At 28.7% G+C, this 26,305-nt stretch overlaps 5 protein-coding genes across 9 annotated transcripts; 2 read left to right on the forward strand and 3 right to left on the reverse strand.

Annotated features, from left to right (window-relative positions):
• Window positions 1-3,277: 3,277 nt before the first annotated feature.
• On the reverse strand, window positions 3,278-4,035 carry LOC143197686 (uncharacterized). The gene is made up of 2 exons (XM_076406313.1): window positions 3,869-4,035; window positions 3,278-3,809 (listed from the first exon to the last, which is right to left on the reverse strand). The coding sequence occupies exons 1-2, from the start codon at window positions 3,911-3,913 to the stop codon at window positions 3,369-3,371; spliced, it is 486 nt and encodes a 161-aa protein (XP_076262428.1). The 5' UTR covers window positions 3,914-4,035; the 3' UTR covers window positions 3,278-3,368.
• A 1,038-nt stretch (window positions 4,036-5,073) lies between these two features.
• On the forward strand, window positions 5,074-7,928 carry LOC143197685 (transcription initiation factor IIA subunit 1). 2 transcript variants are annotated; one of them, XM_076406311.1, is made up of 5 exons: window positions 5,074-5,233; window positions 5,986-6,154; window positions 6,395-6,646; window positions 6,707-7,317; window positions 7,680-7,928. In XM_076406311.1, the coding sequence occupies exons 1-5, from the start codon at window positions 5,204-5,206 to the stop codon at window positions 7,785-7,787; spliced, it is 1,170 nt and encodes a 389-aa protein (XP_076262426.1). In that variant the 5' UTR covers window positions 5,074-5,203; the 3' UTR covers window positions 7,788-7,928. The 2 variants fall into 2 exon arrangements, with proteins under 2 accessions (XP_076262426.1, XP_076262427.1); XM_076406312.1 differs by having other exon boundaries at window positions 7,097-7,317.
• Window positions 7,929-8,777: 849 nt separating this feature from the next.
• Window positions 8,778-13,136, reverse strand: LOC143197166 (EH domain-containing protein 1). Of its 2 annotated transcripts, XM_076405394.1 has the most exons (3): window positions 11,619-13,136; window positions 9,987-10,058; window positions 8,778-9,533 (listed from the first exon to the last, which is right to left on the reverse strand). In XM_076405394.1, exons 1-3 carry the CDS (start codon window positions 13,012-13,014, stop codon window positions 9,334-9,336), a joined length of 1,668 nt encoding a protein of 555 aa, XP_076261509.1. In that variant the 5' UTR covers window positions 13,015-13,136; the 3' UTR covers window positions 8,778-9,333. The 2 variants fall into 2 exon arrangements, with proteins under 2 accessions (XP_076261509.1, XP_076261510.1); XM_076405395.1 differs by lacking the exon at window positions 9,987-10,058 and having other exon boundaries at window positions 11,619-13,135.
• Window positions 13,137-13,882: 746 nt separating this feature from the next.
• On the forward strand, window positions 13,883-18,019 carry Cerk (Ceramide kinase). 2 transcript variants are annotated; one of them, XM_076405399.1, is made up of 9 exons: window positions 13,883-14,190; window positions 14,244-14,465; window positions 14,543-14,752; window positions 14,811-14,939; window positions 14,995-15,225; window positions 15,476-15,620; window positions 15,679-15,837; window positions 15,887-16,045; window positions 17,505-18,019. In XM_076405399.1, exons 1-9 carry the CDS (start codon window positions 14,076-14,078, stop codon window positions 17,584-17,586), a joined length of 1,452 nt encoding a protein of 483 aa, XP_076261514.1. In that variant the 5' UTR covers window positions 13,883-14,075; the 3' UTR covers window positions 17,587-18,019. The 2 variants fall into 2 exon arrangements, with proteins under 2 accessions (XP_076261514.1, XP_076261515.1); XM_076405400.1 differs by having other exon boundaries at window positions 15,899-16,045.
• Window positions 18,020-18,093: 74 nt separating this feature from the next.
• Window positions 18,094-26,253, reverse strand: LOC143197167 (protein no-on-transient A). 2 transcript variants are annotated; one of them, XR_013005939.1, is made up of 6 exons: window positions 25,940-26,246; window positions 24,573-25,830; window positions 24,488-24,516; window positions 18,391-18,445; window positions 18,242-18,331; window positions 18,094-18,187 (listed from the first exon to the last, which is right to left on the reverse strand). XR_013005939.1 is itself a non-coding variant. In XM_076405396.1 (4 exons), exons 1-4 carry the CDS (start codon window positions 26,090-26,092, stop codon window positions 22,438-22,440), a joined length of 1,593 nt encoding a protein of 530 aa, XP_076261511.1. In that variant the 5' UTR covers window positions 26,093-26,253; the 3' UTR covers window positions 21,839-22,437. The 2 variants fall into 2 exon arrangements, 1 of the variants encoding a protein (XP_076261511.1); XM_076405396.1 differs by lacking the exons at window positions 18,094-18,187; window positions 18,242-18,331; window positions 18,391-18,445 and adding an exon at window positions 21,839-22,590 and having other exon boundaries at window positions 25,940-26,253.
• Window positions 26,254-26,305: the final 52 nt, after the last annotated feature.

The raw sequence follows: 26,305 nt of genomic DNA on the forward strand, positions 1-26,305 counted from the left end.
GGCCAATATAAAAATTTGGGTAGCGGTTTATTGGTGAAGCAAACCAAATTCCCGGACGATGATCTTGAATGGACTGAAATGACAGACACAGAATCTCCGGATTTAGCGAACATAACTGATTTTCATTTCTTAGAACTCGGCGACGCTCACTCGTATTTTTTGGACAAAGGTACTCTTAATATCACTTATATTAATGACAACGCAATTCTGTTAACATCATCTATCAACTCTACCATAAAACATACTATTACCATTCAAATGACAAACTTGAATGATGCTAAACTTTGGAGAATCCGAGCAATATTTGTTATCAACAGTATTGCTATTGTTTTAATACTTATATATGATTTGTTACTTAATTTTTTTTATATTTAATTACTTATCATTATATCACTTATAAATATAGCAGTATTTTTCATTATCAACAGTATTACTATGATATTAATTTGAACATTCGAATGTATAACATTTAAATGTTTATTATTATTATTATTACGGATTGTTATTCTAGTATGAAGTTTAATTCCTTATATTAGTTTGAAGAATATGACTAATATCTATCATCAACAATACTGCTATAACATTGATTATTATTAGAGTTCTGACTGTTTTTAATATTTACGGATTGTCATTTTAGTATTTAAGATTATTAGTTTTAACAATATATATTCCTATGTTTGAAAGCTTTTAGTATTGATCTCATATATAATGTAGTTCATTGATATTGCAATAAAAAATCTCATTTATTATTATGGTTTTTTTGTTATTTCCATAAAATGTACCCCAACACTTAGGATTAGTATAGTTTTAAGTCAAATAATACTAAAAAATACTTTATCATCATGCTTTATTCATATAATATATAACTTTAACAGATAACGATTTAAAAGAGAATTGGCTGTTTTTAATATTTACGGAGAGTTATAGTATTTAGTTTATTAATTTTAAAACTATGTATTCCTATATACTTTAGAGCTTTTAATATTGATCTGATATATAATGTAGTTCATTGATATTACAATAAAATCTGTTCATTTACTATTATGATTATTTTTTAATTTCCATGGAATGTACTCGATCATTCACAAGTAGGATTAATATAGTTATAGGTTAAATAATACTAAAAAAATATGCTTTTTCATGATGCTTTATTAATATAATATATAACTTTAACAAATAATGGCTAAATAAGACAATATCTATATTAAAAATGCATGCCAGAAGGTATCAATTAATAAAATTTAAAAATTTAGAGATTACATAATAATAAAAGTTAAACATAATTCAAACTACTGATAAAGTGTATATAAAAGTACGGAAAGCTACATCAAATGGTTGCATTTTTTTTAATTTAACAGAAATCTAATCTTAAGTGATTTTAAGTTAATTTTTATTCAATTTCGAATTAGACCTTTTAATATTGGGAAATTTGATATAGCTCTCGGAACATAATTAAAATATAAACAGTATAATAATATATGGATAAAACAATAATTAGAATGTCAATGGATAAGCCAGATCGTTGTATAAGTTTTACATTTTGTGTTTTGTTGTATAGTTAGTCTTCAGATATTTCAAGATCCAACTGGTATCCTATTTTAGATATATATTCTGATAAATAATTAATCTTAAGTGATTTTGAGTTAATTTTTACTCAATTTCGAATTGGAGGTTTAATATTGGGAATTTTGATATAGTACTCGGAATATAATTAAAATATAAACAATATAATAATATATGGATAAAACAATAATTAGAATGTCAATGGATAAGCCAGGTCGTTGTATAAGTTTTACATTTTGTGTTTTGTTGTACAGTTAGTCTTCAGATATTTCAAGTTCCAACTGATATCCTATTTTAGATATATATTCTGATAAATAATTAATCTTAAGTGATTTTGAGTTAATTTTTACTCAATTTCGAATTGGAGGTTTAATATTGGGAATTTTGATATAGTACTCGGAATATAATTAAAATATAAACAGTATAATAATATATGGATAAAACAATAATTAGAATGTCAATGGATAAGCCAGGTCGTTGTATAAGTTTTACATTTTGTGTTTTGTTGTATAGTTAGTCTTCAGATATTTCAAGATCCAACTGGTATCCTATTTTAGATATATATTCTGATAAATAATTAATCTTAAGTGATTTTGAGTTAATTTTTACTCAATTTCGAATTGGAGGTTTAATATTGGGAATTTTGATATAGTACTCGGAATATAATTAAAATATAAACAGTATAATAATATATGGATAAAACAATAATTAGAATGTCAATGGTAAGCCAGGTCGTTGTATAATTGTTACATTTTGTGTTTTGTTGTATAGTTAGTCTTCAGATATTTCAAGATCCAACTGGTATCCTATTTTAGATATATATTCTGATAAATAATTAATCTTAAGTGATTTTAAGTTAATTTTTACTCAATTTCGAATTGGAGGTTTAATATTGGGAAATTTGATATAGTACTCGGAATATAATTAAAATATAAACAGTATAATAATATATGGATAAAACAATAATTAGAATGTCAATGGTAAGCCAGGTCGTTGTATAAGTTTTACATTTTGTGTTTTGTTGTACAGTTAGTCTTCAGATATTTCAAGTTCCAACTGATATCCTATTTTAGATATATATTCTGATAAATAATTAATCTTAAGTGATTTTAAGTTAATTTTTACTCAATTTCGAATTGGAGGTTTAATATTGGGAAATTTGATATAGTACTCGGAATATAATTAAAATATAAACAGTATAATAATATATGGATAAAACAATAATTAGAATGTCAATGGTTAAGCCAGGTCGTTGTATAATTGTTACATTTTGTGTTTTGTTGTATAGTTAGTCTTCAGATATTTCAAGATCCAACTGGTATCCTATTTTAGATATATATTCTGATAAATAATTAATCTTAAGTGATTTTGAGTTAATTTTTACTCAATTTCGAATTGGAGGTTTAATATTGGGAAATTTGATATAGTACTCGGAATATAATTAAAATATAAACAGTATAATAATATATGGATAAAACAATAATTAGAATGTCAATGGATAAGCCAGGTCGTTGTATAAGTTTTACATTTTGTGTTTTGTTGTACAGTTAGTCTTCAGATATTTCAAGTTCCAACTGGTATCCTATTTTAGATATATATTCTGATAAATAATTAATCTTAAGTGATTTTAAGTTAATTTTTACTCAATTTCGAATTGGAGGTTTAATATTGGGAAATTTGATATAGTACTCGGAATATAATTAAAATATAAACAGTATAATAATATATGGATAAAACAATAATTAGAATGTCAATGGTAAGCCAGGTCGTTGTATAAGTTTTACATTTTGTGTTTTGTTGTACAGTTAGTCTTCAGATATTTCAAGTTCCATCTGATATCCTATTTTAGATATATATTCTGATAAATAATTAGGATTAGCATTTTTAGACTGATCAGAATATATATCCATTATGTTATTATAATCAAATTTTATTGACAATGAAATGGTTTTACCATCAATATTTGTTACGTTAATGGTTTCCTTATGGAATTTTCCATTATCTTCGTTGTATTGTAGTTTTTTAATAATTTCTTCGAAGGTGTTCTTACCCATATTGATGATTACCGTAGAACTGTTGGTATCCTGGAGATGCTGTTTGGGGGCCGAAATGATGCAGCATTCTGATCTGTTGGGGCATAGTTCTCTGACTTCCATTACAGCTCTAATTCCGGTGAGGAACCCTATGAACGCCAATACACATGGAATCAGGAATAACATGTTGACCAACAAAGGTATCCATTTAATCTATGCATATAAATAAAAAATAATTTTAGACCAGTATTTTAGAGCAGAATTTTTCTTACCTGGGGCTTCTCGAAAGTAGCCTTCTTCTCAAGATGGCTGATCATCTTCAATTGCAGTGGAACAATCAGGCAAGGATGGATGAAACTGGTTGGCTCTAACTGAAGACCCCACCTAGCTTTCAACACTTTTACAACAAAACCCCCACTGCTAAATGCAAAATGAAACTGATTTTTCATTGGTCAGTTGCTGGAACATAGTTCAACAATAATGCCCTACGTCAACCAATAGAAATATTCTAGTTTCGTCCTTTTCTAGAATGGAATGTATTAAAACGCACGTATGCTTCAAATCCCTGGAACTATATTCATTTCTGTTATCTCTTATTATTTGAAGCATCAAAATATGTAGAAATAAAGAAGAAACCGGAAAATGCTCAAAATCAAAAAGATTCTTTTTCATACATCTTATGTTACAATCCTATAGATTTAATAACATCTCATATTTAATGTAAGTTTTATAGAAATTTTATTTTTAACAAAATAAATTTATTTTATCAAAATTATAATTAAAACCTATATAGATTTAATATAACATATGTAATCATAAAAAATGATAAAAGTAACTGCAACTTGTAAGCTTTAATATAATTATCAAAGAAAGCCTTGGTTTTTTAAAAATTGCGAGACGTGGAGTTAGAAGCTTAAATGAAACAAAATTATGAAGTATGAATGCTTGTAAATAATGAATTTACAAGCAGAAAAATGATATTCAGATTACTACTAAATAGTATACAAGTGCCGAATATATAAAAATTATCTCATAATTAATTGGCAGTTTTAGTGTATGTTTAGTTGCATATGCAATATTTTTAAAATGTGTCAATTTCAAAACAGAATGGCTAATTAATATGTTCATTATTTTTTCACTTGTTCTCAATTATAAGAGTTATCAAGGCGGTAAATTGATTTTTATTGTTAAACGGTAATAATGCCTATTATATTAAGATATTTTGCTAGAATGAATGCAAGTGAATTCAATTCTTTTGCATTACTATTAATATGTAAGGCTAGTATTAGCGGGCCTATATAAAAAAAAATCGGTGGCATACTGAAAAAATGTAATCCGTCCGAAAATAGGTGAAAATTACGGTTAAATGGTCAAGAACTGGCGCCCGGTGCGATGTCCATTCTTGTAGATACAATGAGGCTTGTTTAATTAGGCATAAATTCAAAAGACTACCTGTAGCACGTCATCGGACGTTTAGCGTAAAGCGGTTCAGTCACTGTTCTCCATCCGTCGGGTTGGTTCGTGTGGTCGTGCAAACGGTACGTTTAATGGATTCTCGAGAGAAAGTTCATAGTTTAATTAAAACAACATAGAACAGGCAGAACATAATGTCTAATTCCTTGTGCAAATCGTCGGTGGTAAGACATTATTTCTATTTATTTTAAAGGCGGCTGGTAATAATCCTTTTCTACGACAAGAAAGAAGGTTTGCGTGTTGTTCTATTATAATTTGACCTTCGCATTAAGAATTTTTTCCATTGCAATTTTGATTTAGTAAGGGTACCATAAAGCAACTACTTCTGTTTACAAGTTATACTCATCATTCACAACAACCATACAAATGATAGTGTTTTGATTTCTTTCCTTTATTATTACTTAATAATAATAATATTAAATATATCATCACTATAGCTATATGCAAACTGCACCGCATTTTACTACGATTCAGCATAACTATAAATAAACAAACAATAATTTAACATTATTATTTAAACTATTATTAATTCATTTAAACATTTATTAAACTATTAATCATATATCATTAATTCTCAATAATTCTTCAAGACTCGAAACATTGGTGCAACGGAAAATAAAAATATTAAATCAGCGTCCAGTCTTGGAAAAGATATTCGTTCGAAAGCAATCAATGCTGCTATTGTTTTATTATCTAAAACTTTCATTCAACTTCATATCATATCGGGATTAGATTTATTAATACCTCATAGGGTACTAATGGGAAAAGTTGAGTTCGGTATTTCATGATTATAAATCCATAAAAAAATAGATTATCAACATATTTTAGTACACAAAAATGATAAGACAAGTTCAAATGCAATAATAATAAGTATATTGGAACTTTCGCCTTTGTTAATGTCCACATTTTCAAATAGTCCAAAGCATATCAAGAAGTTATTGCTGATGTGATACAAAATGTCCGTGAACACTTCGTTGAGGATGGCGTTGATGAAATCGTTTTGCAAGAATTGAAAACATTGTGGGAAACTAAGTTAGCAAATACAAAAGCCGTCGAAGACGTTAAAGAAATTGATAAACTAATCGGTACGTATATATTAACTAAAACAGTTCATGGTGATTTAGTAATTAGAAATTAAAAAATATTAAGACATCAAAGATGTTGGATTATTTCTCAATTAATATTTTTTGTTAATTTTAAACACTTTCTCTTGAATATATCGGTGTAATTTTGAATTTTGAATTTCTAAAAAATCTCAGGAAAAAAATTGCTGAATTTGTAAACACTACAAAATATAACATTAATGATAGATATTCATATTTTAGCTGTGAATAAAAATCAAAAAACACAACAGAATCCAATACAGCACAATTTTTTAAATCCACTTGCTCAACAACATAACTCAGTGAATAATCAACCAATCGGACAAGTACCTCCCAATAATCATATACCTCAAGCAGTAGCATTTCCAGAATGGAAAAGAGTACCGGTAAAACTTACGATTCCTTCACCATCTGGATGCAATACCCCAGATAAGAGAATTTTGAGTATTTACGTTCCAGAATTGTTTTTACAAGGTATTTGTGAAATGAAATGGCGAACGCGCTAGGAATTTGCAAGTTAATCTATGTTTTTAGCTGATCATTTAAAATCAATTTTAACTGGGCCAATCATTAGTAAGGCATTAAACTTGTCATTAGATGCTGCAACGACGTTTCTACAAGATCAAATAAACAATACTTTTATAAAACACCAACAAGCTACTAACATTGTTAATATTAATATGGGTGTAAATCCGTCATCCATCATACAAACCGATGGTAACGCATCGTTCGTCGATGTACCATCATCATCTCAACCAAATAATTCAAGTGTGATTGAAATGAGAAACAAACATCGAAAACAAAAATCTGATTCCCATTTTAAAAATACGTGTACAAAAGATTATTCTGCCCTTTCAGTGCCATTGTATGAATGCCAAAGTTTTTCAGTAGAGTCAGAAATAATAAATTGTAGAATTTATCAAGGTGATGGTTCACATGATTCTTCTGACGACGAACAAATAGACGACGAAGATGAAGATGACAATGATAACGAAGATGCGGATGATGCTGCCGATGAAAATGATGATGGGAATCAAGAGGTGATTGAGGATGAACCACTTAATTCAGAAGATGACGTTTCTGATGCCGATGGAACTGAAGAATCATTTGATACTGAAAATGTGATTGTTTGTCAGTTTGATAAGGTACCGATAATTTTAATTACGTTATTAAAAATATGAGTGATGCATATGAACAAACAAGCATTTTTATTTTAAGATACTACTATATTTGATTTAAATGTAATTAAGATATATTTCAATAAGATTTTCTCAATAATTCTAATAATGTTGATAAACCACTAAATTTAAGTAGCATTAATACTTCTATGAAACCAAAACTACTTTATCATAATTTATTATGTATTAAAATTAATTTCGCCAATAACATTTTTTTTTCAATTATACGATTTCCTGCTTTTATCTTTTATATAAAATTAATATTTACATTAGAGTTAAAATGTTTTAAAAAGACTTGTTCTTTTATTATATATTATTTATTTTTCTAGATTACCAGAGCCAGAAATAGATGGAAGTTCCATCTAAAAGATGGTATAATGAATCTAAATGGTGAAGACTACGTTTTCCAAAAAGCGAATGGTGATGCTGAATGGTAGTAATAAGATATTGAGTTATGTAATCGTCATTTTGATACTCCATATATTTTAATACTAATTTTTGGGATATATTTTCCATTAATGTTTAACATAAAGTTATTTTAAACTTTATAATTTTATGATTAATCAAAACATATGCAATGTACCTCTTAAAACCGAATTCTTTTATACAGAACATTATGAACTTATAATTTATGTCATTTACGCAATGTTTTTGTTGTAACTGAAATGTGACTGATTTTGTTTAATGTTTAGGATAGATTTTAGTAAAAAATATCATTTTATTATCTTGTTTTTATACTGAAATCAGTATGTTTTTAATTATATTAATATTCTATATATTTTATGTCTGTTTATTGAAAAAAATAAATATATTCAATTAATGTTGTTATTTTTATTGTCAATATGTCGTCATCCAAATGAATCATTACTCACTTGTCATTCAAGGAAAAAAATCAGACTAAACGGATATTTAAGTTCAATGAAAGTGTTTTGAAATTTTTATTTTGCCATTTCGTGAGAATTACATAAGATAAATAGATTTTAAGTCAGGTGACTCATATCAACTGATAGCTAAGTTTTAAACGCTTAGTAGGATGATACTTGAACAAGACGCATTCCTCGTGCATTTTAAATAAAGATTCCGTGAAATATGAAAACATCAGCTTTATAAATTAAATGACATTAATAATATTAGAAAACATACAGTAAAACCTGCAACTTTTTGTCGAGAACAAAAAAAATGTAGAGTTGGTGAGCAGTCTCATTGCGTTCAAGGTAATATGACAGCTCACATTTATATACTGAATAAAGGAACTTTTCCTTATTTCACATGTTTGGATCTTGCTTATTTTAAATTTCAGCAAGATTTCGGTTTAGCGAGCAGATTTTATACTTCAATCCCATAGAATTGATATGAATTAGAACCTTATTTTTACCTATTTTATTATTTCGATATAAGACCGTGTATTAGCAAAAAAAACAACAAAAAAAATTATAAACTTTTATTAAAACAAACAATGGAAAATGAATAACTCTTAACAATTTTATAGGTCACTGAAAATGATATTAAAATCAAATTGGTTTATATTGGAAATGTTTACATTACTATACAAAAAATTCCTACAAGTGCCTGGAAACCCAAACAGGATTCTAACCATATACAAAAATTTAGGCTGTGTAGTTTTTACACCAATTAGGAAAATATTTATCTACATCGTTATAGTACAAATATACATAGTACGCTATTGTATCACAATCTTTAATTTATCTTATTAAAAATGAACATATCTTCGTGAGTTCCATAATATATAAACTATAAAGCATATTTTATTGCTTGAAATAATAAAATAATATTTTCTGAACATATATGAATGAATACATCAAGCCTTAAATAGGACATAGCATTTTTTATCAATTACAAAATGAATGAAACTGATATTGAACAAAAAAAATCTTAAATAGGCAAACAAATACTATGGTTTATTAAATAGCACTTGCGGATGAATTAATAAATACGGGAATTTAATTAAACGAACAAAACCCATCAACGTTTGGAGGGTGGTATTAGATGAGCGGGTAGTTCAGGCGGTAGATCATTACCATCCATCTTAATATTGATTAAATGCATTGCTAGGGCGAACTCTTCGTTATCCAACATTCCATCTTTATCTACATCCGCTAATTTCCATACCTTGCTCAAAACAGAGTTCGGTAGTTTTGATTTTACCATTTCAGATTTGGCAGCTAAAAGAATCATATTCGTTAGTTGTGTTATCATGTTTTACCGTGTTTTAAATGCAATAAAAAATGGCCTGATTAATATATTTGAAACACATTTATGACTGAGGAATAATATATACAATTAAAATACTAAACAGACCATATCATTTTACCGCATTTTTAAAATACAGACATTTCAGAAGAAAGCATTAAAATGAACACAAAACACTTTCAAGCCACAATTGATACTATAACCAGACAAGTATGTTAAGAATGTTAGTCTGCTTCCTTGGTTGTTCAAATTTAAATATATGTACATACAATTCACCAATAAGAAACCTCATAATTATTATGAAAAACATACAATAAAACAGGTCCGAAGCTAATGAAACAATGAGAGCTTTACTCGATGTTCAGACAGTAAGCATCTAAAAAATGCAACAGGATATTTTAAAGAAAAATCCTTTTGAAGCTTACATCGTCGTAATGAGAAGTGTTTCTTTCGTTTAGTCCAAATTCCTATCAAAGATGGGGCAGAATTCAACTCCCCTAAAAACAAGGAAGCAGATTATCAAAAATTGCTCTAATTTGTTTTTCCTTGTAAAAACAATGTTAATGATCCTTAATAAACTGAATAATTTTGGTCTCAGGTTAACTTGGCAAAGAAAAAGTGTGTGTGTGCTATAAAAATAAAAAGTTGGTGCAAATAATTTTTTTATTTAGACTTGGTTGGAGTTCAAGTTCAGCAATTATTCGGTATTGCAAAACCAATTAAACTAGTAAGGGGGTTAGTGAAAAGTGTGCCATGCCGTTACCAAATTGTTAATAACAGACAGTAGAGGGGGCGTTGCGTTGTTTAATAACGCTAGGATATCAGTAAATCATTTAGACGATTAATTGTAGTGAAACATTTTTATATTCTGAATAATTCATATCTGAAAAGTCTAATCATTTAACTATAAATTATTTAACAACACATGAATATCCTATTTTTAACACACTTTATACTTTAAAACCTGAATAAACGCGAATTCTGAATAGCAGGAAAATTAAATGATACTTAAACAGTAAACGTTAGTTAACAATAAGAGTTAGCTAATTTTGTATGTAGATTATGTAATGGACTTTAAAGGAAATAGAAAATGACTCTAAAATTGCTCGGTAGGGGTGAGACAATTTATATTAAATTAATTATATTTGTGCATCAGTAGGCATTATTGCAAATCAGCCATGAAATTTTTCATTGCAGATATAATTTCTTTTGCCTTGATAAAAATCAGTTTTGGCTATTATACATTTTTCCACTTTTTTTTATTTACCAAATATACTCTTGAAAAATATATAAATTATAACCGATAAGCTATATCTACACTACAATATTTCTGTTTATTTTTAAACTTGTACCATTTACTTTGATAACAGTGTGTATTTACTCATATCCATTCAATATAAAATAGGTTTTCACCTAAATTTAAACAATACTTGTTAAACAGAAATGTTGAACGTCGATTAGATATTTGATCATTTGGGTCACTCAAACCAATAGAAGTAAATATAATTGTTATAAAGCATTAAATTCTTCAAGGTTCATTAAAGCCACAAAATAGAGTTATGTTTCTTGTTAGTTAACATTTTTTTCTTTTTTTATCATTTATTTAAGTGAAATTTTAGAAAGGAAAAATTTACTGGTAATATCAAGGTTCATTTTAGTAGCTTCAATAATTGATATGAACATTTTTTTATAACTGCTATAAATTATTTCATGGCATAAATATATAGAATTGAATTAAACTATGTCAACTAAATGATAGTCTTCTAGATGTGTTTTATATATGTATTCTAGTTTAAGACTTTTATAATAGGGATTAATAAAAGTTTATTGATAAATATTATCTTGTAAATTACGTAACACCTACCTACTTATATTAACTCAGATCTTATCTTAACAAATATTAACAAAGCAAACTGTGGTATTTGAGTAATAAAAGTGTGACAAATATGTTATATTAGAATTATTTAAATTGACAAAATCTAATTTAAATCAATCAACACAGAATTTAACAATACAAAACACAGTTATACATGTATTTAATAATATTAAAGTCTTACCCATTCCCGTAACTTTTCCATCAACTGGATTTAATTGATTAAAGACTTCATCATATTTTGCCTTGTCTCTGTTAACAATCCAATCATGTTCACCAGCTCCTGCATCAATTCCTTCTCCTTTTTTATAGCCAAACGGAGATGCATCTTCAACATTATTAAATGCTCCTCCTTGTACATTACCATCTTGATTCGAAGTTCTGTTTTCTTCCAATGGAATCATAGCCATAAGTCTTGATATGTCATCTGCTAACATTCTGTCGACAATTTCTAGCAGTTTAGGTTTTAACGGATTGAATTTTGTAAAATCCATATTTGATAATACTTCTTGCATCTTTTTAACTTCAGGAAAATCACCCATAGAAATTTGATGTTCTCTTTGCAATTTTTCATAAATTGTACCCAAATTCTTGATAAGCTCCTTTTTCTTTGAATCTTTTCCAAACACTGATGGCATTTCTTTTCTAAGTTCAGCAATTATATATGCATGTACCTTGGCTAGTCTTGCTCTTTTAATTAAATCATTTAATTTTCTCAATGCAGCATTTCTTGGTAATGACTGTAAATCTTTGAATAAATCTTGTTCCTCATCTTCAAAAAGCCTTCTGTTGACGTCATATCTTAAAGGCTGATCCCAGAATGATCCAATATATACCCTGGCAACCTCTGGAGTTTGTAGAACTTTGCCTAATGACCACATAAGTGCACCATAAACTCTCATAAGTTGCTGATGATCAATCATATCAGCTTTATTTAATACAATTCTAATTTTGTCATCATGGCCTCTTAATGCTTCAATAGAACGCCTAAACTCATCAGATATATCTAATTTATGGGCATCGAAGAGTAAAATAATTCTGTCGACTCTCTCTGCAAACCATTCAAGAACTCCTGTAAAATCATAACCACGATCTACACGCTGTTTTTCACCAGAAAGAATACCCGGGGTATCTACTATTGAAATATTTTGTAAAACTGGAGAATTCACAAGAGAACATTGCAAACGGTTCAAAAATGAGTTACCAAATTTAGACAATGGTCGAAATTGCCTTTTAGGATCTACTACGAGTGCATTGCCAGGAATAATACCTTCTTTTTCATCATACATAACAGCAATGAATCTGTCAGTAGTTGGTTCTGGACCAATCCTTATGCCAGGGAACTCTCTTTCTAATAAATATTTAATAAACGTAGTTTTACCTGTAGAATACTGGCCGACAAGTAGTATCATTGGCTTAGCGTCGAAATCGGAGTCTTCTAGCTTTGGACTGTGAAAATCATGGAAATGATAGTGTTCCTCCAGAGGTAGTAATTTGTGCTTATAAATATTTTTGAGACCTTCAACAACATTATTGTAGATTTCTTGTTTGTTGTTGTCCCTTGACAACCAGCTAAACATTTTGTTTGGTGTTAATTAATTAATTTTGGAACTTCTATAAACATAGAACTTTTAAGCACTAAATTAAAACTAGTCCCAGAATACGGGCGTACTACTTGACAACTGACAAGATAACTGTGGGAGACGTCGCTTATTTGATACAATAGAGAAATTCTGTACTAAGAATGACAGATTGTAATGTACTACAAATATTACGAGATAATTTATCTTACTTTTTCAAATTATATAATAATTTGATTGAATTATATAATAATATAGTTTAAATATATTTTGGTAATACCATTAAATATATAAAAGTACTTATACCAAAATAATATTAAAATTTTAAAAGCTGATAAGTGATATTTAAAAACAGAATTATTTATTGTACTGGAATTAGTACAAAATAACGCTCTAATATCTACGTCATTTTTTATGACGTAAACAAAATTATATTTGATAATTGATTCTCCACTCCCAATTTACAAAATGAATATGATGAATGCAGTTTTTTTCACACTGTGTAATTTTTAAAAGCTGTTATCTTTTAGGGGAAAGACTGTTAAAAACTTGATCGTTTGTTCACTTTTATATACAATGTTTTAAACAAAACCACAAATTATCTATGACCATCATGGTATCAACCATAATAACAAAATATGAGAATAAAACCAATTTAAAAATTTAGTGGGTTTAAAAATGTCTTTGAGCACATATGCAGCACATTTAAAAAGAGATAATTTAAAAATCGGCCGGAAGATGGCACCCTACCTAATAAGAGAAGCAACCTCTTTTTATATAATTGGCGATTGCTACTTAATAATCAATATTTTTACAAAGTTTTTCGAAAGAAGAAAAGATTATTTTAATGTTCAAAGGCCAAGGTAACGAAAGAAGAGCATGCGAAATTTAATGTTTTGACGTGAAAGGCAACAAGCTATGGCCTCAGATACTCGCGAAGTATTTTTACAACCTTCTATTCAACACTGAGTTTAAATGAAAAAAACAATAACAATGTAAACCGTGAATTGAAATTTAATTTTAAAGAAGTGACTTGTAGAAGTTACAAAGAAAATTAAACAATGTCAGATCATCAAGAACCAGTGCTTTTAAATACTTTCATTAATGGAAAGAAAAAAGTTAAAATTATTTTTCACAAAGGTGTTCTAGTTTGGGACAACGAGAGACCGCCTTTAGGTAGGTTTTTTATATTCTATTAGTACATTTATAAATTAATAATATTTATTTAGCACAACATACTGTGCCAATAGAAAATGTCTTGTCAGTGCAACAAAATTATTTAAAAAGCAGTAGCCCAAGTTTAAGGAGACAAATAGATCCAAATCATTTTACTATACATTATGCAGAAAAATCAACTGATGATAAATGGGTTTATAAAAGTCTTACATTGAAACACTTAGATGCACTGCAAGTGGCTTCCTGGGTGAAAACATTACAAAATCATTTGTTAAGTAAGTATAATTGCTTTCATTTAAAAGTGCTTTGCGGTAATAAGATTTATCTTTAAATCTTCTCTATTGTTTTTTAGAGTTTTCTAAGAGACCTAAACATTTGCTACTTTTTGTAAATCCATTTGGTGGTAAAAGAAATGCTATGCAAATTTATGAAAAATATGGAAAAGGACTCTTTACACTAGCTGGTGTGGAAGTGACTGTAAATGTTTCCCAGAGGAAAGATCAGATACGTGACTTTTTAATAAACCATAATTTGGATATGTTTGACTCAATAGCATGTGTAGGTGAGGTTTAACATCAATAATGTTTAGTTATTGTACATTTAAAATACCTAATTTTTAGGTGGTGATGGAACTGTTTCGGAATTATTTAATGGATTAGTTTTACGAGAATGTAGATTAAAAGGTATAGATGCAAATGATATAAATCAGGAATTGCCAAAACCCAGAAAACCAATTGGAATTATTCCAGGTAAATGAAAACTAATTATTTAATTAAGTTAATTAGGTAGTAAATGTTGTTTTAGGTGGTAGTACCGATACAATTGCATACTGTATTCATGGTACAACAGATCCTACCACTGCAGTTTTACATATAATATTTGGTGATATTTTGGGTTTAGACTTAGTTTCAGTCTATGATGAGCATACCTTGTTAAGGCTATATGCAAGTGTATTGAGCTATGGATACTTAGGAGATGTTGCCTATCACAGTGACCAATATAGGTGGATGGGTCCACATCGATATGACTATTCAGGTATTATAGCACTTAATTTTTCCTATAATTAAGGTAGACTGTTAATACATCTGAACATACTTCCTTTGTTCCTGTAGCCTTGAAATGTTTAAATTTAGTTTACCTTGGTTTCAAAAGGTATATTATTTAAGTTTATGTCAAGGAACTTTGAATAGCTATATTTAGATAAACAATTTTACAATAATAAAAATTGTAATTGATGATTACCTGCAATGACAAAAAATTATATATCAATTATTTATATTTTTAGGTTTTAAAAAATTAATTTTAAATAGAGGATATAAAGGTGAAATTGCGATATATACAGATACGAAGGAAGTTCAAGGTATTGATTGCAAAGGAAATTGTGATGTTTGCAAAAATGAAACTGTACACAAAGAGAAAGCTTCTTGCAAGTATGTAACAATCCAGTTGAGATTTGATGATCAAATACTAAAGTCATTTTAATTGCAGATGGGAAACTTTAAAAGGAAAGTTCTTTATGATTAGTGGTGCTAATATAAGTTGTGCATGTAGTAGAAGTCCTAAAGGTATTGCCCCATATTGCCATTTAGGAGATGGTAAAGTCAATTTGGTTTTAGTTAAACATACATCAGTTGTTAATAATTTGAGGTAGTACTTTTTTTGTTTAATAAAAATCATACATAAAAGTATTTTCAAGGTTACTTTTGAGACTTTCCAGCGCTGATGCCGTTATCGAGGACTTGCCATTTGTTGAGACATATAGTGCTAGGGAATTTTGCTTTAGAGCAGCTGATGGTGCTGCGAGTAAATGGAACTGCGACGGTGAAGTTCAACATCAAACAAATATACGTGCTAAGTAATTATTTTCTAATTAATTTATATTTAAATAGCATATTACATAATTTTGCTTTCACCGATAATATTTTAAATCATTAAGTGTATAATAATACAGTTACATAAGCCAGAAGAGAACTCGACCTTAGAATGAGACATAAAAACTCTTGTTTCGGTTTTTAAATCAAAAGTCTTATATAATATTGTGTCGTCTTGGGATATTAAAGTTGAAGATCACAAAATCCCTGTTTCGTCAATATCAGGCGTTTTATGTGTTAAATGATATTTTTATCTGCTGCAATAGATTATTTAAAAGATTATTTCAATGAAATATTGAAGATAATTTTGCACTTTACAACTATTATAATATAAATTTATATAGAACTAGCGACCCGCCCCGGCTTCGCACGGGTGCAATGCTGATACTAAATTAAATACACTACAGAAAAAATATGAACGTTGTATATAAAAACATAGCGGCCCGCTCCGACTTTGCACGGGCATAAAATATATATGCCTATGTCACTCAATGAAAACATGATTAAAATCGATCCAGTATTTTTGGTTCATTCATTACTGCCCTTGGCCTGCACGCATTAAATTTGGAGTAAAACAATTCCTCTTCCCCTATACTTACTATGAAGATTTCCTGCTATCTTTGGAATATCTAAATTCATACAATTTTTATTACATTACACATTTTTAAACGCAAATTTTAAATTTGTAATATCTCCGAAAATATTTGTTTAATTTACATGCTGTAAGGAACCATATTGATCTATATTAATTGCACACTGTATTTAAGGTACTTAATTCGATAAGGATTAACGCCGTATTGCTTAAAATAGCTTCGTAAATAAGCCATTTTCTCACGTAAAAAGTAAACAATAAAAATGGTTAATGTGGGTTATCCCTAAAAGATAAACATATACCATCGCGGACTTTTTTGTAGACCTTTTTATAGTGTACAATACTGTAGTACATTAATTTGATCTAACTCGTAGGGTTAGGCAGCGTTTTTGCTAATTGCTAAATAAGCCTAAAAAAATAGGTTAATTTACGACATCACGTTAGAAACCTCTAAAATTAGCAATGTTGCCTTAGTATATTGTGCATGTATTATACATATAAACCTTCCTCTTGAATCACTCTATCTATTGAAAAAAACCGCATCAAAATCCGTTGCGTAGTTTTGAAGATTTAAGGGCACATAGGGATATAGGGACAGAAAAGGCGACTTTGTTTTATACTATGTAGTGATTTGCGAAAATGTGATTTTTTAATCTTTAATACCTTAAAAAAAAGAGAGGACCAAAACAAGGGATAATATAAATTTTCAGCTTATCGTCTATCATTTGAAGCGAAAAATCATAACATGACGTATTTTTTTTGACAATAAAACCTCGAATTTCCAAAAAAAAAAGTGAAAGCAAAGTTATACACGCGCCTATAACTGAATTTATAAACGTATTTATTTTTAGGGTACGTTGTCAGTTGCTCACTATATATAGCCGGGGTTGCCAGAAAAACACCGGTACAAAAACAAAGTGCTGTGGCTTTTAAATATAAATAAGGCCTTTTTAAAAGTATTTTTTTTATATCCTTTGAAGTATTATTTAAATCTTGCTCAGATATAAAAAAGAGTTTTGTTGGATGTGAATGCAGAACTTGTATATTTTTTTAGTCATTTCTAGCATTCCTATTTTTATAATTTTAACGTAAATTTTATTGACAATATTTATTTTCTTATTTTTGGGGAGGTCCGAGTTAATTTATGGAATAAGGTTACATTTTATTTTGTAAAATTAGCATTTATATATAATGTTTTTGCAGGTGTACTTATTTGAGTTGTAAGATGAACATATAATACAGTAACATTAAATATTATTCTGCTAATTATCGGTAATTGGGAGTAAATCAATAAGTATTATTTTGTAATCCCTGATTCCAGTCAACCACAAATTGTGATCATGTATTAATAAATTTTGTTTTATAATCAGTTAGTTTTTTTAAAAATATTTTCCACATAGTAAAAAAGGGAAAGTTTATGCTTTAATAAAATAATTAAAGTATATTTCAGTTTCTTTATTTATAGCTTTATATATCATTACATAATTCCAGAGTATTTTATCTTCTTTTCGGCCTTCCTGGTTACTTCCTGATCCTAAATAAAAACAAATAAATATGGAAACAAGAATGTATTTATATATCGTAATACCTTGGCAACCTTAAAATGTGCAAAAAGATATTCTTCTTCGGCCATAAGTAGGCGCTAAACAGTGTTTATCCCATGTATCAAACACATATTCTGAAACAAATATATTTAAATTTAATATTAGTGGAATAAAATTGTTAGTTAACACCTACCAACTTATGTAATACTGCACTTTACTAAATAGACCAGAAGCGAACGGAATAATACCTGTTAAAACCAAAACTGCATTAGTAGGTTGCTCAATTATGCATAATATATATTATTGAAAAAAAATACTGTCACTTTATTAAGTAAATCAAGGTTATCTTCTAATAATATATATGTAATAAAACTGTTTCACTTAAATGTTTTTCATAAAGTTAAAATATTACCGTATGAATTAAAATATTATCGTCGTTATGAAGCATAAGAATAAATATGTGTAAATAACGGGTGCAACCATTTCTTTCAGAGTTCGTAGTCATAGAGTAAATAAGTTTAATATAATTTCCACGACATATAGATTTTATATTAATTTAAATTGTCATGGAGAGTACGTCTTAAGTGCGTGAAAAATGATCTATTGTTTTTTTAAAATTTTATTTAATTGCAATTGTTCACATCCTCAACAACTTAGGATGTTTAAAAACTATTTGAAAAATGCATTTGGTGATACAGCTACCTTTAAGTTTCGTTGTAGTAAAACTTGTTCATATTTGCAGCACCCGACATATAATCCCTCCTCCGTGCGATTATTTATTATTCCAGTTTTTGTTCAACTTTTAGTGACTAAACAATTGATTTGAAGTCAAAACTGTGATTTGTTCAATATTTCTTTCAAAAGAACCAACATTTCTATTATAGCGGAATGTTACTACTTGTTCCCAATGGCGAAAAAACAAGGAATACTATTTCACACACTTAACATACACATAGATATATTTAAATGGCATCAATGACACGCATAAAAGTAGAAAAAATTACGTTGTATTTTCAAGTCTAGATAAAACACTTTTAGCTACATAGAAAGTTAAAAAATGCATTAAATTAAAATATATTTAAAACGGAGATTTATTTAAAGTTTTTAAACATATTTTCCAATATGTTTTCCTGTATAATACTTCTAAAGATCGTTTAATAGTAAATAAATAAAACAAGTATAGTGCTGCTCTATTTCTAGGAAGCAGTTCGAAAGAAAAATACAATAAATTGTACGAATGGTTAATTACTTATCAAATGTGGTAGCTACACCAGATCAAATAAGATTTATTCCATATAAAAAAAGTTGACAAGTCAACATATGTATATAGATGGTAACAAAATAATTTGTTAACAACGTTACACCATGTAAATAAATAGATTAATGCCCCCAAATAAGGTAAGAGAATACACGAGGCAGAAATCTAATTTAAAATATAGCAACTACGATATATAGGTAACGAAGAGTATTATCACAAAGTCATAACTTAAAAAACGCGAATACCGGAAAATACGTTTTGACGATATAAATCGGAACTAACATTAATAAAATAAAATATAAACCATATACTAACAGTTAACAAAGTACCTGACTTGTAAGTTATAGAATTCTCCGATCTTCATCAGGGATGAGAGCACAGCTGCATAAACTCCAGGGAAAGAACTTAATTTCGAGATATATATAGATTTTTTTTGAATTATAATAGTTATTTAAATCCACTAAGCGTTTATCGGATATAACGTATAAGATGTCGATATTCTTGATAGTATCGAGTCAATTATTTCAAAGTAATTTTCGTACAGCACTTGACAAAGCACTTAGAAACTACAATGAAATAATTAACTTTCGTCGTTAAGACTTCCAGTCGATCTAAGGAAATGTTTTTATTAAATGCTGAAATAGTACGTAACAGGTTTTTCTATTTTAATGAAAACGGTCGATTAAAAGAAAAAAACCTGCTTAGAAATTAATAAACAGACTCTCAGACAAGCGTTCAAGTTATACAGACCAAACAAATATTAGGTTTTTAAAAAAATAATGAGGCTTTTAATAGTCAAATATTGTTAATAGGTTACCAAATTATGTATTGCAATACATAAATCGGCATTGCAGATAGAAGAAATATGATTATAATAAGTGCCACCATTGAAAATGGTCCGATCGATCCATCGCAGCTTCTTAAAAATATTGTCAAGACATTGTTGAAAAGTAGAGAAACAAACCTCTCACCCCGCTCTAAACAGAAAGTGTCCTGACTATTATTAATTTTACGATAAAAGTAGGAAACCTATTTCTCGTTAACAAGATTGCTATTAGTTAAAAACCAACATTATTTTTAAACAACCTAATGCAATCAATTCAAAGCACTCCCAACCATGAATAAAATCTTAATACATGCCAACACAACTTAGTTTACATAATTTCAAAAGTGAATCATGTATTAAGCTTTCAGCGAAATTTTCTAGTTTAGAATAACTTTCTATTAAAACGAAACATGTTAAAAATACTATGGATTTACTATTATTAGAATCTAAACTAAAAAACCACCTCGTAGTACAAGAAAAATAATGTGTTTATTTTAGAAGAACTATATCACGTTCTTATACTCACCATGGCAATATGAAAAACTATCCGTTGTATATGTTGTCAAACGTTAAACATCTTCTGTGACTTAGTTTCAGTCGTAAAATATAAGAATCTCAAATAAATTTAATGTTTTCCTCATGCCATATATTGGTATATAATTTTCGATATTTTAGAATCCACAATGGCATCACGTATTCGTTATTTTTCTGATCATCGTTCAGATTAAAATGCTCATAAAATAATATAAGTTTTTCGTGAAAATTATAAAAGAAACGTAGTAATATTCATCCTAATACAAAAAGTATAAACAAAAAACGCACACAACGAACTAAAATTGTATCAATAATAAAGAATAATAATGGTAATAATCAAATGGATTTTTGATATATCAAATACACACGAGAATATATAGAGCATATCAACTAAAATATTATTGTTTAATAGAGCTACTTCTAATTGTGCTATATGAATTGGCTGTTAATAAAACAATTATCACAATATTTGCGTGAGTGGCAATGTTGTACCGATCCACAATATTAAACTACATTAATTTAAGCTTATATTCAAATGATGAAACTTCCAAACTTATTTTGCCTGATCTTTTAATACACTTACTATATATATATATATATATATATATATATATATATATATATATATATATATATATATATATATATATATATATATATATATATATATATATATATATATATATATATATATATATATATATATATATTGGGCTGGTTTCTGAGCAATGGAGTAAGTAGAACAATCAGAAATGCTTTTACTAAGTTTTTACTAAGTAACGAATACTGTATTTTTTCAATAATAATGCAAATGGAAAAATGGTTTTATGGATTACAACAGCGACAAATATATAAATATGTATGTTATGTATGTATGTTATGTAAGAAAGACGATAAGGCATATAAAACCTGGGAGTTGGCAAATAGATCTTCAGCATATAAAACAATCAGAACAATATATGCAGAACAATTTCAAAGACAATATTCTGAAATTAAGGTAGGTTAACACTAAAAAATACCAGCTCCTTGTTATACTTGTAGATCATATATTTATTACATGTTTGAAATACGACATAAAATACACACTGTTTAGAGGTCTAATGATTAAAAAAAATCTAATTTGAATCCTAGAAAAATTATTTCTAATAAAAAATCTGACGACCAGATCTCTCACTCTCTCAAAAAAAGAACTGCTACTTAAAAAGTATATGATAATATATCTAAGTTTTTATGGATAAACGTTTAGCTGCGATTATCCAATTACAAAAGAATGATTTTAGTTTGCTTATATGCATTATGTTGTAGGTTGAGTTGTACAAAACGACAAAATCAACTTTCCGCGCCATTCTGTATATAATAAAAATCACCATGTGATTAGGGACAATCTATAATAAAGTTAATTATTTTATATAAAAGATAAAATTTGCAGAGGTTCTCCTCTTTATGTCTTTATAAATATTGTTGTGTCCGCTTTGTCAAAATTAAATCAATATTCGTAAAATCAAAACTGGCAAATCCATGACGATTTAGAATGTAGCAAAACCGTATTACGTGCCAAAAAGTTATGGTATAAAGAAACGACACATCCAGAAGGAGAGACCACTTATGTTTCCGTTCTATGCCTAAAATCGTCGACGCTTGTTCTGATATTCATCACGGCGGTTATCGTTGACCCAGTGGCCCCTTGCGCCATGAGAGTTCGAACCTCGGATTGGGGCATCCCGTCCTTCGTATCGGTTGTGACGCTCATAAGAGCTCATGAATTGTTTCTGATCCTGGTATGACAATATAATAAATGCTGTTACATATAACACTCCATTTACGACATAAGCCTCCTCAGTCTTTATTTCAAAACGTTTATCTCAATTTATCAGTATATTTAAAATGTTGTACTATTCCGATTATTTAAACCATGCTGTTTAAACCCATATAGGATTTTGAGTGACAAAACTGTCACTAGATGGTGGAAGCCATCTTCTCTTGGAAACCCTATTTAATGAGTGTTGACAAATCATATTATAGATTAACTTAAACATAGTTTTTTTTCGGTTATATAAACAGGCACAATTGTCGACTTTGTAGTAAGAATTCTACTTAGGTTCAATAACGCTATTGCATGTTTAAAATCGTATGCCCTAGTTTACACGCATGTTATCATCAAAACTTATATCTTTGAAAATGGAATCGATCATAGGAAGAATCCAATTACACGCACACCAGTAGTTGTGTAGGAGATGAGTCAAAAATTCTTTAAATAATATTTTTGGGAATAGTTAGACACAAACATAATTTTTAATTTGTACGTTTTAGTTGTAAGATCTAGCACACTAAAAGAACCATCTATACATAAAATAATATTAGATGAAAGATAGCCTCTATCTAGTATGATCAATCATAATTTTAAATCAACCTTAGTTTTATATTTTACGATAAAATCGAGTGATACTCATGTTGGTATAAAATAATGTTATCTAAAAAACATATGAAGAAAATTTGATTTTGTACACCAGTAATTTGAATGATAAATAAAGATAAACATTTAGTGAAAATCATGACATTCTTCAAGAGGCTATGTAAAATAAATCTCTAACAATCTACTAATATTAATTAAACAAGAAAAATTTAATCCCAGGTAATTTTGGATGGTAAGTCTTATGATATTCATTACTGACTTGATAATATTGTCAATATAAATGTTTTAATTAAATTTTAAAATGGCAAATTAGCTGACTACCAACTAATTTCAAACAATTCTCAGTCAGATTAAAGCTATTTATATAAAGATTCACAATCATACACTCAATCATACATCTATAAATTTAACTAAATATAGTCAGAAGACTCAGTGAACATATATCTTCTTATACTATCAAGCTGATGAAGCTGAAATCACCTGAGCATAGAGGTCAGGAATTTGGGATTAGGAAGTGCTCAAATACTAAATATGGATTCAAGAGACTATGTGTAAAAAAATTACGATTGCAATAAGTGTGCATTTTTTTAATGTTAAGTTTGCTCATTTTATGTTAAGTTCTCCAAATGTTAACATTTTAATATACATACATCAAGTTTTATTAACAAAATTATCAGATCAGTAATAAATAAAGACACACTATTGGTCTGAACCCTGTCTATAAATGGCAGCTCTGGCTTCAATGTTTCAACTAATTTTTAGTGCAAAATTATCAGAAATAATTCTGTTAGGTTTATTAAGTATAGAAGTGGTCTTATTTTATATATATATATCTATCTCTAAAGTATAATATATAGGTATATGCATACTGATAAAAACTGTTCAAACATATATTTGATATTCATTCCCCCGGGCATCAGTAATAACAGTAGAAAAACTACATTACTGATATTTTAATAATTTTTAAATATTTAATAGTATAGTTAAATACTAAAATCAGTAATATAGATTTATCAATAATAATATTTAAAAATATAGTGTCAATATTTTGCAAAAAAATTAATCAAAGCCAAAGAAACTAGCCACCAGATATTAGGCAAGGTATGTATATAATATAAAAATTTAGAATTTTGATTTTTAAATTGAGCAAAATTTTTCCAGTGAACATAACACATGTTCTATAACTCTTTGATTGGCTAATAATAATAATAATGGACTATGGAAATAAATAACATTAGATAAACACAAGATTAACTTACCATATCTCCACCACCACCTCCTCCTCCCACTAAAACAATAAAAGTAATAATTAGAAAAGGGAAAAAATTATGTTCCAAAACTTACTGTGTCCGGAATTATCAGAAATATAAGAAGGCTGATCATATGCCTGTTCTTGCTGGTCTAAAAGATTATCCAAAGTGTGAGCCTGCATGAATAAATTATTTTCCTGTTGTCTTCTTCTTAAATCTTCCTGGCTGGCAATCATCCTGGCTTCTATATCAGCTTGAGACCTACGCATTGCTTCTTCCTGTCTTAAGCGTTCTTCTTCTGCCATTCTTTCCTTAATTTCCCATTCCCTCTTCTGCCTTTCTTTGTCTAATTCTCTTGCTCTCAGTTGATTTCTAAGCATTTCTGTTTCATGCTCGTACTTAGCATATGCCATTTGAGCAACAAGCTTATCCTTTTCAAGTTGTAGTTCCTTTTTCAGAGCTTCTTCCTTTTGCTGATGATGTTCATACAGTACTTTCCATTTTTGACCATATTCAAATTCAAAGCTGTTTGGATGAGCTAATCTAGGAGGTTGTTCCCTTTCATTCATGAACTCAGGATTCTTTTTATTAACATTCTTGTCATTGTAACCATCAATATCTTCAACTAATTCATATGGCTCTACAATTACAGGCTGTAAAGATGAAGTCAAGAAATAACATTCTTCTTGGCATTTTTTGATAGCTCCAGCAGCAGAAAACTTCTTCGCAAAATGAATCAATCCTTCTCCTGTTGGTTTACCACGCTCATCAACTAAAACTTGTACTTTCTCAATTTCCCCAAATGGACTAAATGCATAGTATAACAATTCATTGGTTACATAGGGTGATAAATTCTTTACTTTAATGGTGGCACTGTTTGGAGCAAATCTAATTTTTAAATTGCGTCCCTTCAAAACATTACCATCTAATTCTCTTTTAGCCTTTTCAGCATTGCTATGGTAATCCAGCTTAATAAATCCAAAATTTTTATCTTTGTTTACAAATATTTCAGCAGTTTCACCATAGGGTTTAAAAAGTTCAGTTAAATCTGCCTCAGTCACCTCAGAACCAATATTTCCTACATATAATCTATTCCTCCCATTAAATTTCTTCTCAGTCATATCAACTGGAGGTAATTCAAACGTTGGTCCTTGGAGAGAATTTATTTTCTCCAGAACTCTGTCAATGGGGCCTCTGCCTCTGGGTCCAGGACCTTCACCCTCACCACCACCACCTTGGTTTTCTTGGCGACCACCAGGCCCTCCAGGGCCCCCACGAAAACCGCCTCTGCCGCCACCACGTCTCATACCACCCGCATTATTTTGATTTCCATCTGATCTATCACCCCCACGCTATAATAAAAAATACTTAGGTAACAGAGTTCTCTACCAAATATAATTTGTGTATCTACTATATATACAGATAAAACATAAATATATAAATAAAAAAATAATTACTTACATGTTGGGGTCCACCTCTTCCTTGGCTGAATCGGCCACCTCGACCGCCACGCCGATTACCACCAAAATTTCTATTTTCAGAAGCTCCTCCGTTATTTTCTGTAGGACCGTCATGTTTAATTGGAGTTTTCGTTTCTTCCACTTGTTCTGACATTTTAAAGTTAATATAAAGAAAACTAAGTTTTAAAATAGACGGTTAGTTTAATACACAAAATTGAAGCGTACACAAACTAAGCCAACTCACAAAATGGCGAATAATAAAGAGACGACACGAAAATGACGCCAGATAAAATACCCCCACTACTTTCAATTTTAAGGACGCCTACAAATTATTGATTGTTCTAGGGAATTTATATCTATAATTATA

The sequence above is a fragment of the Rhynchophorus ferrugineus genome, unplaced genomic scaffold (genome assembly GCF_030347505.1).
Source record: "Rhynchophorus ferrugineus isolate W39M unplaced genomic scaffold, kcgeb_rfMv2 rfM5, whole genome shotgun sequence".
Classification (NCBI taxonomy): Eukaryota; Metazoa; Arthropoda; class Insecta; order Coleoptera; family Curculionidae; genus Rhynchophorus; species Rhynchophorus ferrugineus.

Excerpts from the sequence above, each read along its gene's own strand:
- LOC143197686 (XM_076406313.1), bottom strand. The coding sequence starts at position 3,913 with ATGATCAGCCATCTTGAGAAGAAGGCTACTTTCGAGAAGCCCCAG. Across the intron at positions 3,810-3,868 it reads CTACTTTCGAGAAGCCCCAG|ATTAAATGGATACCTTTGTT; the intron begins GTAAGAAAAATT and ends TTATATGCATAG.
- LOC143197685 (XM_076406311.1), top strand. The coding sequence starts at position 5,204 with ATGTCTAATTCCTTGTGCAAATCGTCGGTG. Across the intron at positions 5,234-5,985 it reads CCTTGTGCAAATCGTCGGTG|TCCAAAGCATATCAAGAAGT; the intron begins GTAAGACATTAT and ends ATTTTCAAATAG. Across the intron at positions 6,155-6,394 it reads AGAAATTGATAAACTAATCG|CTGTGAATAAAAATCAAAAA; the intron begins GTACGTATATAT and ends TTCATATTTTAG.
- LOC143197166 (XM_076405394.1), bottom strand. The coding sequence starts at position 13,014 with ATGTTTAGCTGGTTGTCAAGGGACAACAACAAACAAGAAATCTACAAT. Across the intron at positions 10,059-11,618 it reads TGGAAAAGTTACGGGAATGG|GGGAGTTGAATTCTGCCCCA; the intron begins GTAAGACTTTAA and ends CCTTGTTTTTAG. Across the intron at positions 9,534-9,986 it reads ACACTTCTCATTACGACGAT|CTGCCAAATCTGAAATGGTA; the intron begins GTAAGCTTCAAA and ends TGATTCTTTTAG.
- Cerk (XM_076405399.1), top strand. The coding sequence starts at position 14,076 with ATGTCAGATCATCAAGAACCAGTGCTTTTAAATACTTTCATTAATGGA. Across the intron at positions 14,753-14,810 it reads TGACTCAATAGCATGTGTAG|GTGGTGATGGAACTGTTTCG; the intron begins GTGAGGTTTAAC and ends CCTAATTTTTAG. Across the intron at positions 15,838-15,886 it reads TCAGTTGTTAATAATTTGAG|GTTACTTTTGAGACTTTCCA; the intron begins GTAGTACTTTTT and ends AGTATTTTCAAG.
- LOC143197167 (XM_076405396.1), bottom strand. The coding sequence starts at position 26,092 with ATGTCAGAACAAGTGGAAGAAACGAAAACTCCAATTAAACATGACGGT. Across the intron at positions 25,831-25,939 it reads GAAGAGGTGGACCCCAACAT|CGTGGGGGTGATAGATCAGA; the intron begins GTAAGTAATTAT and ends TTTTTATTATAG. Across the intron at positions 22,591-24,487 it reads GAGGTGGTGGTGGAGATATG|GATCAGAAACAATTCATGAG; the intron begins GTAAGTTAATCT and ends TTGTCATACCAG.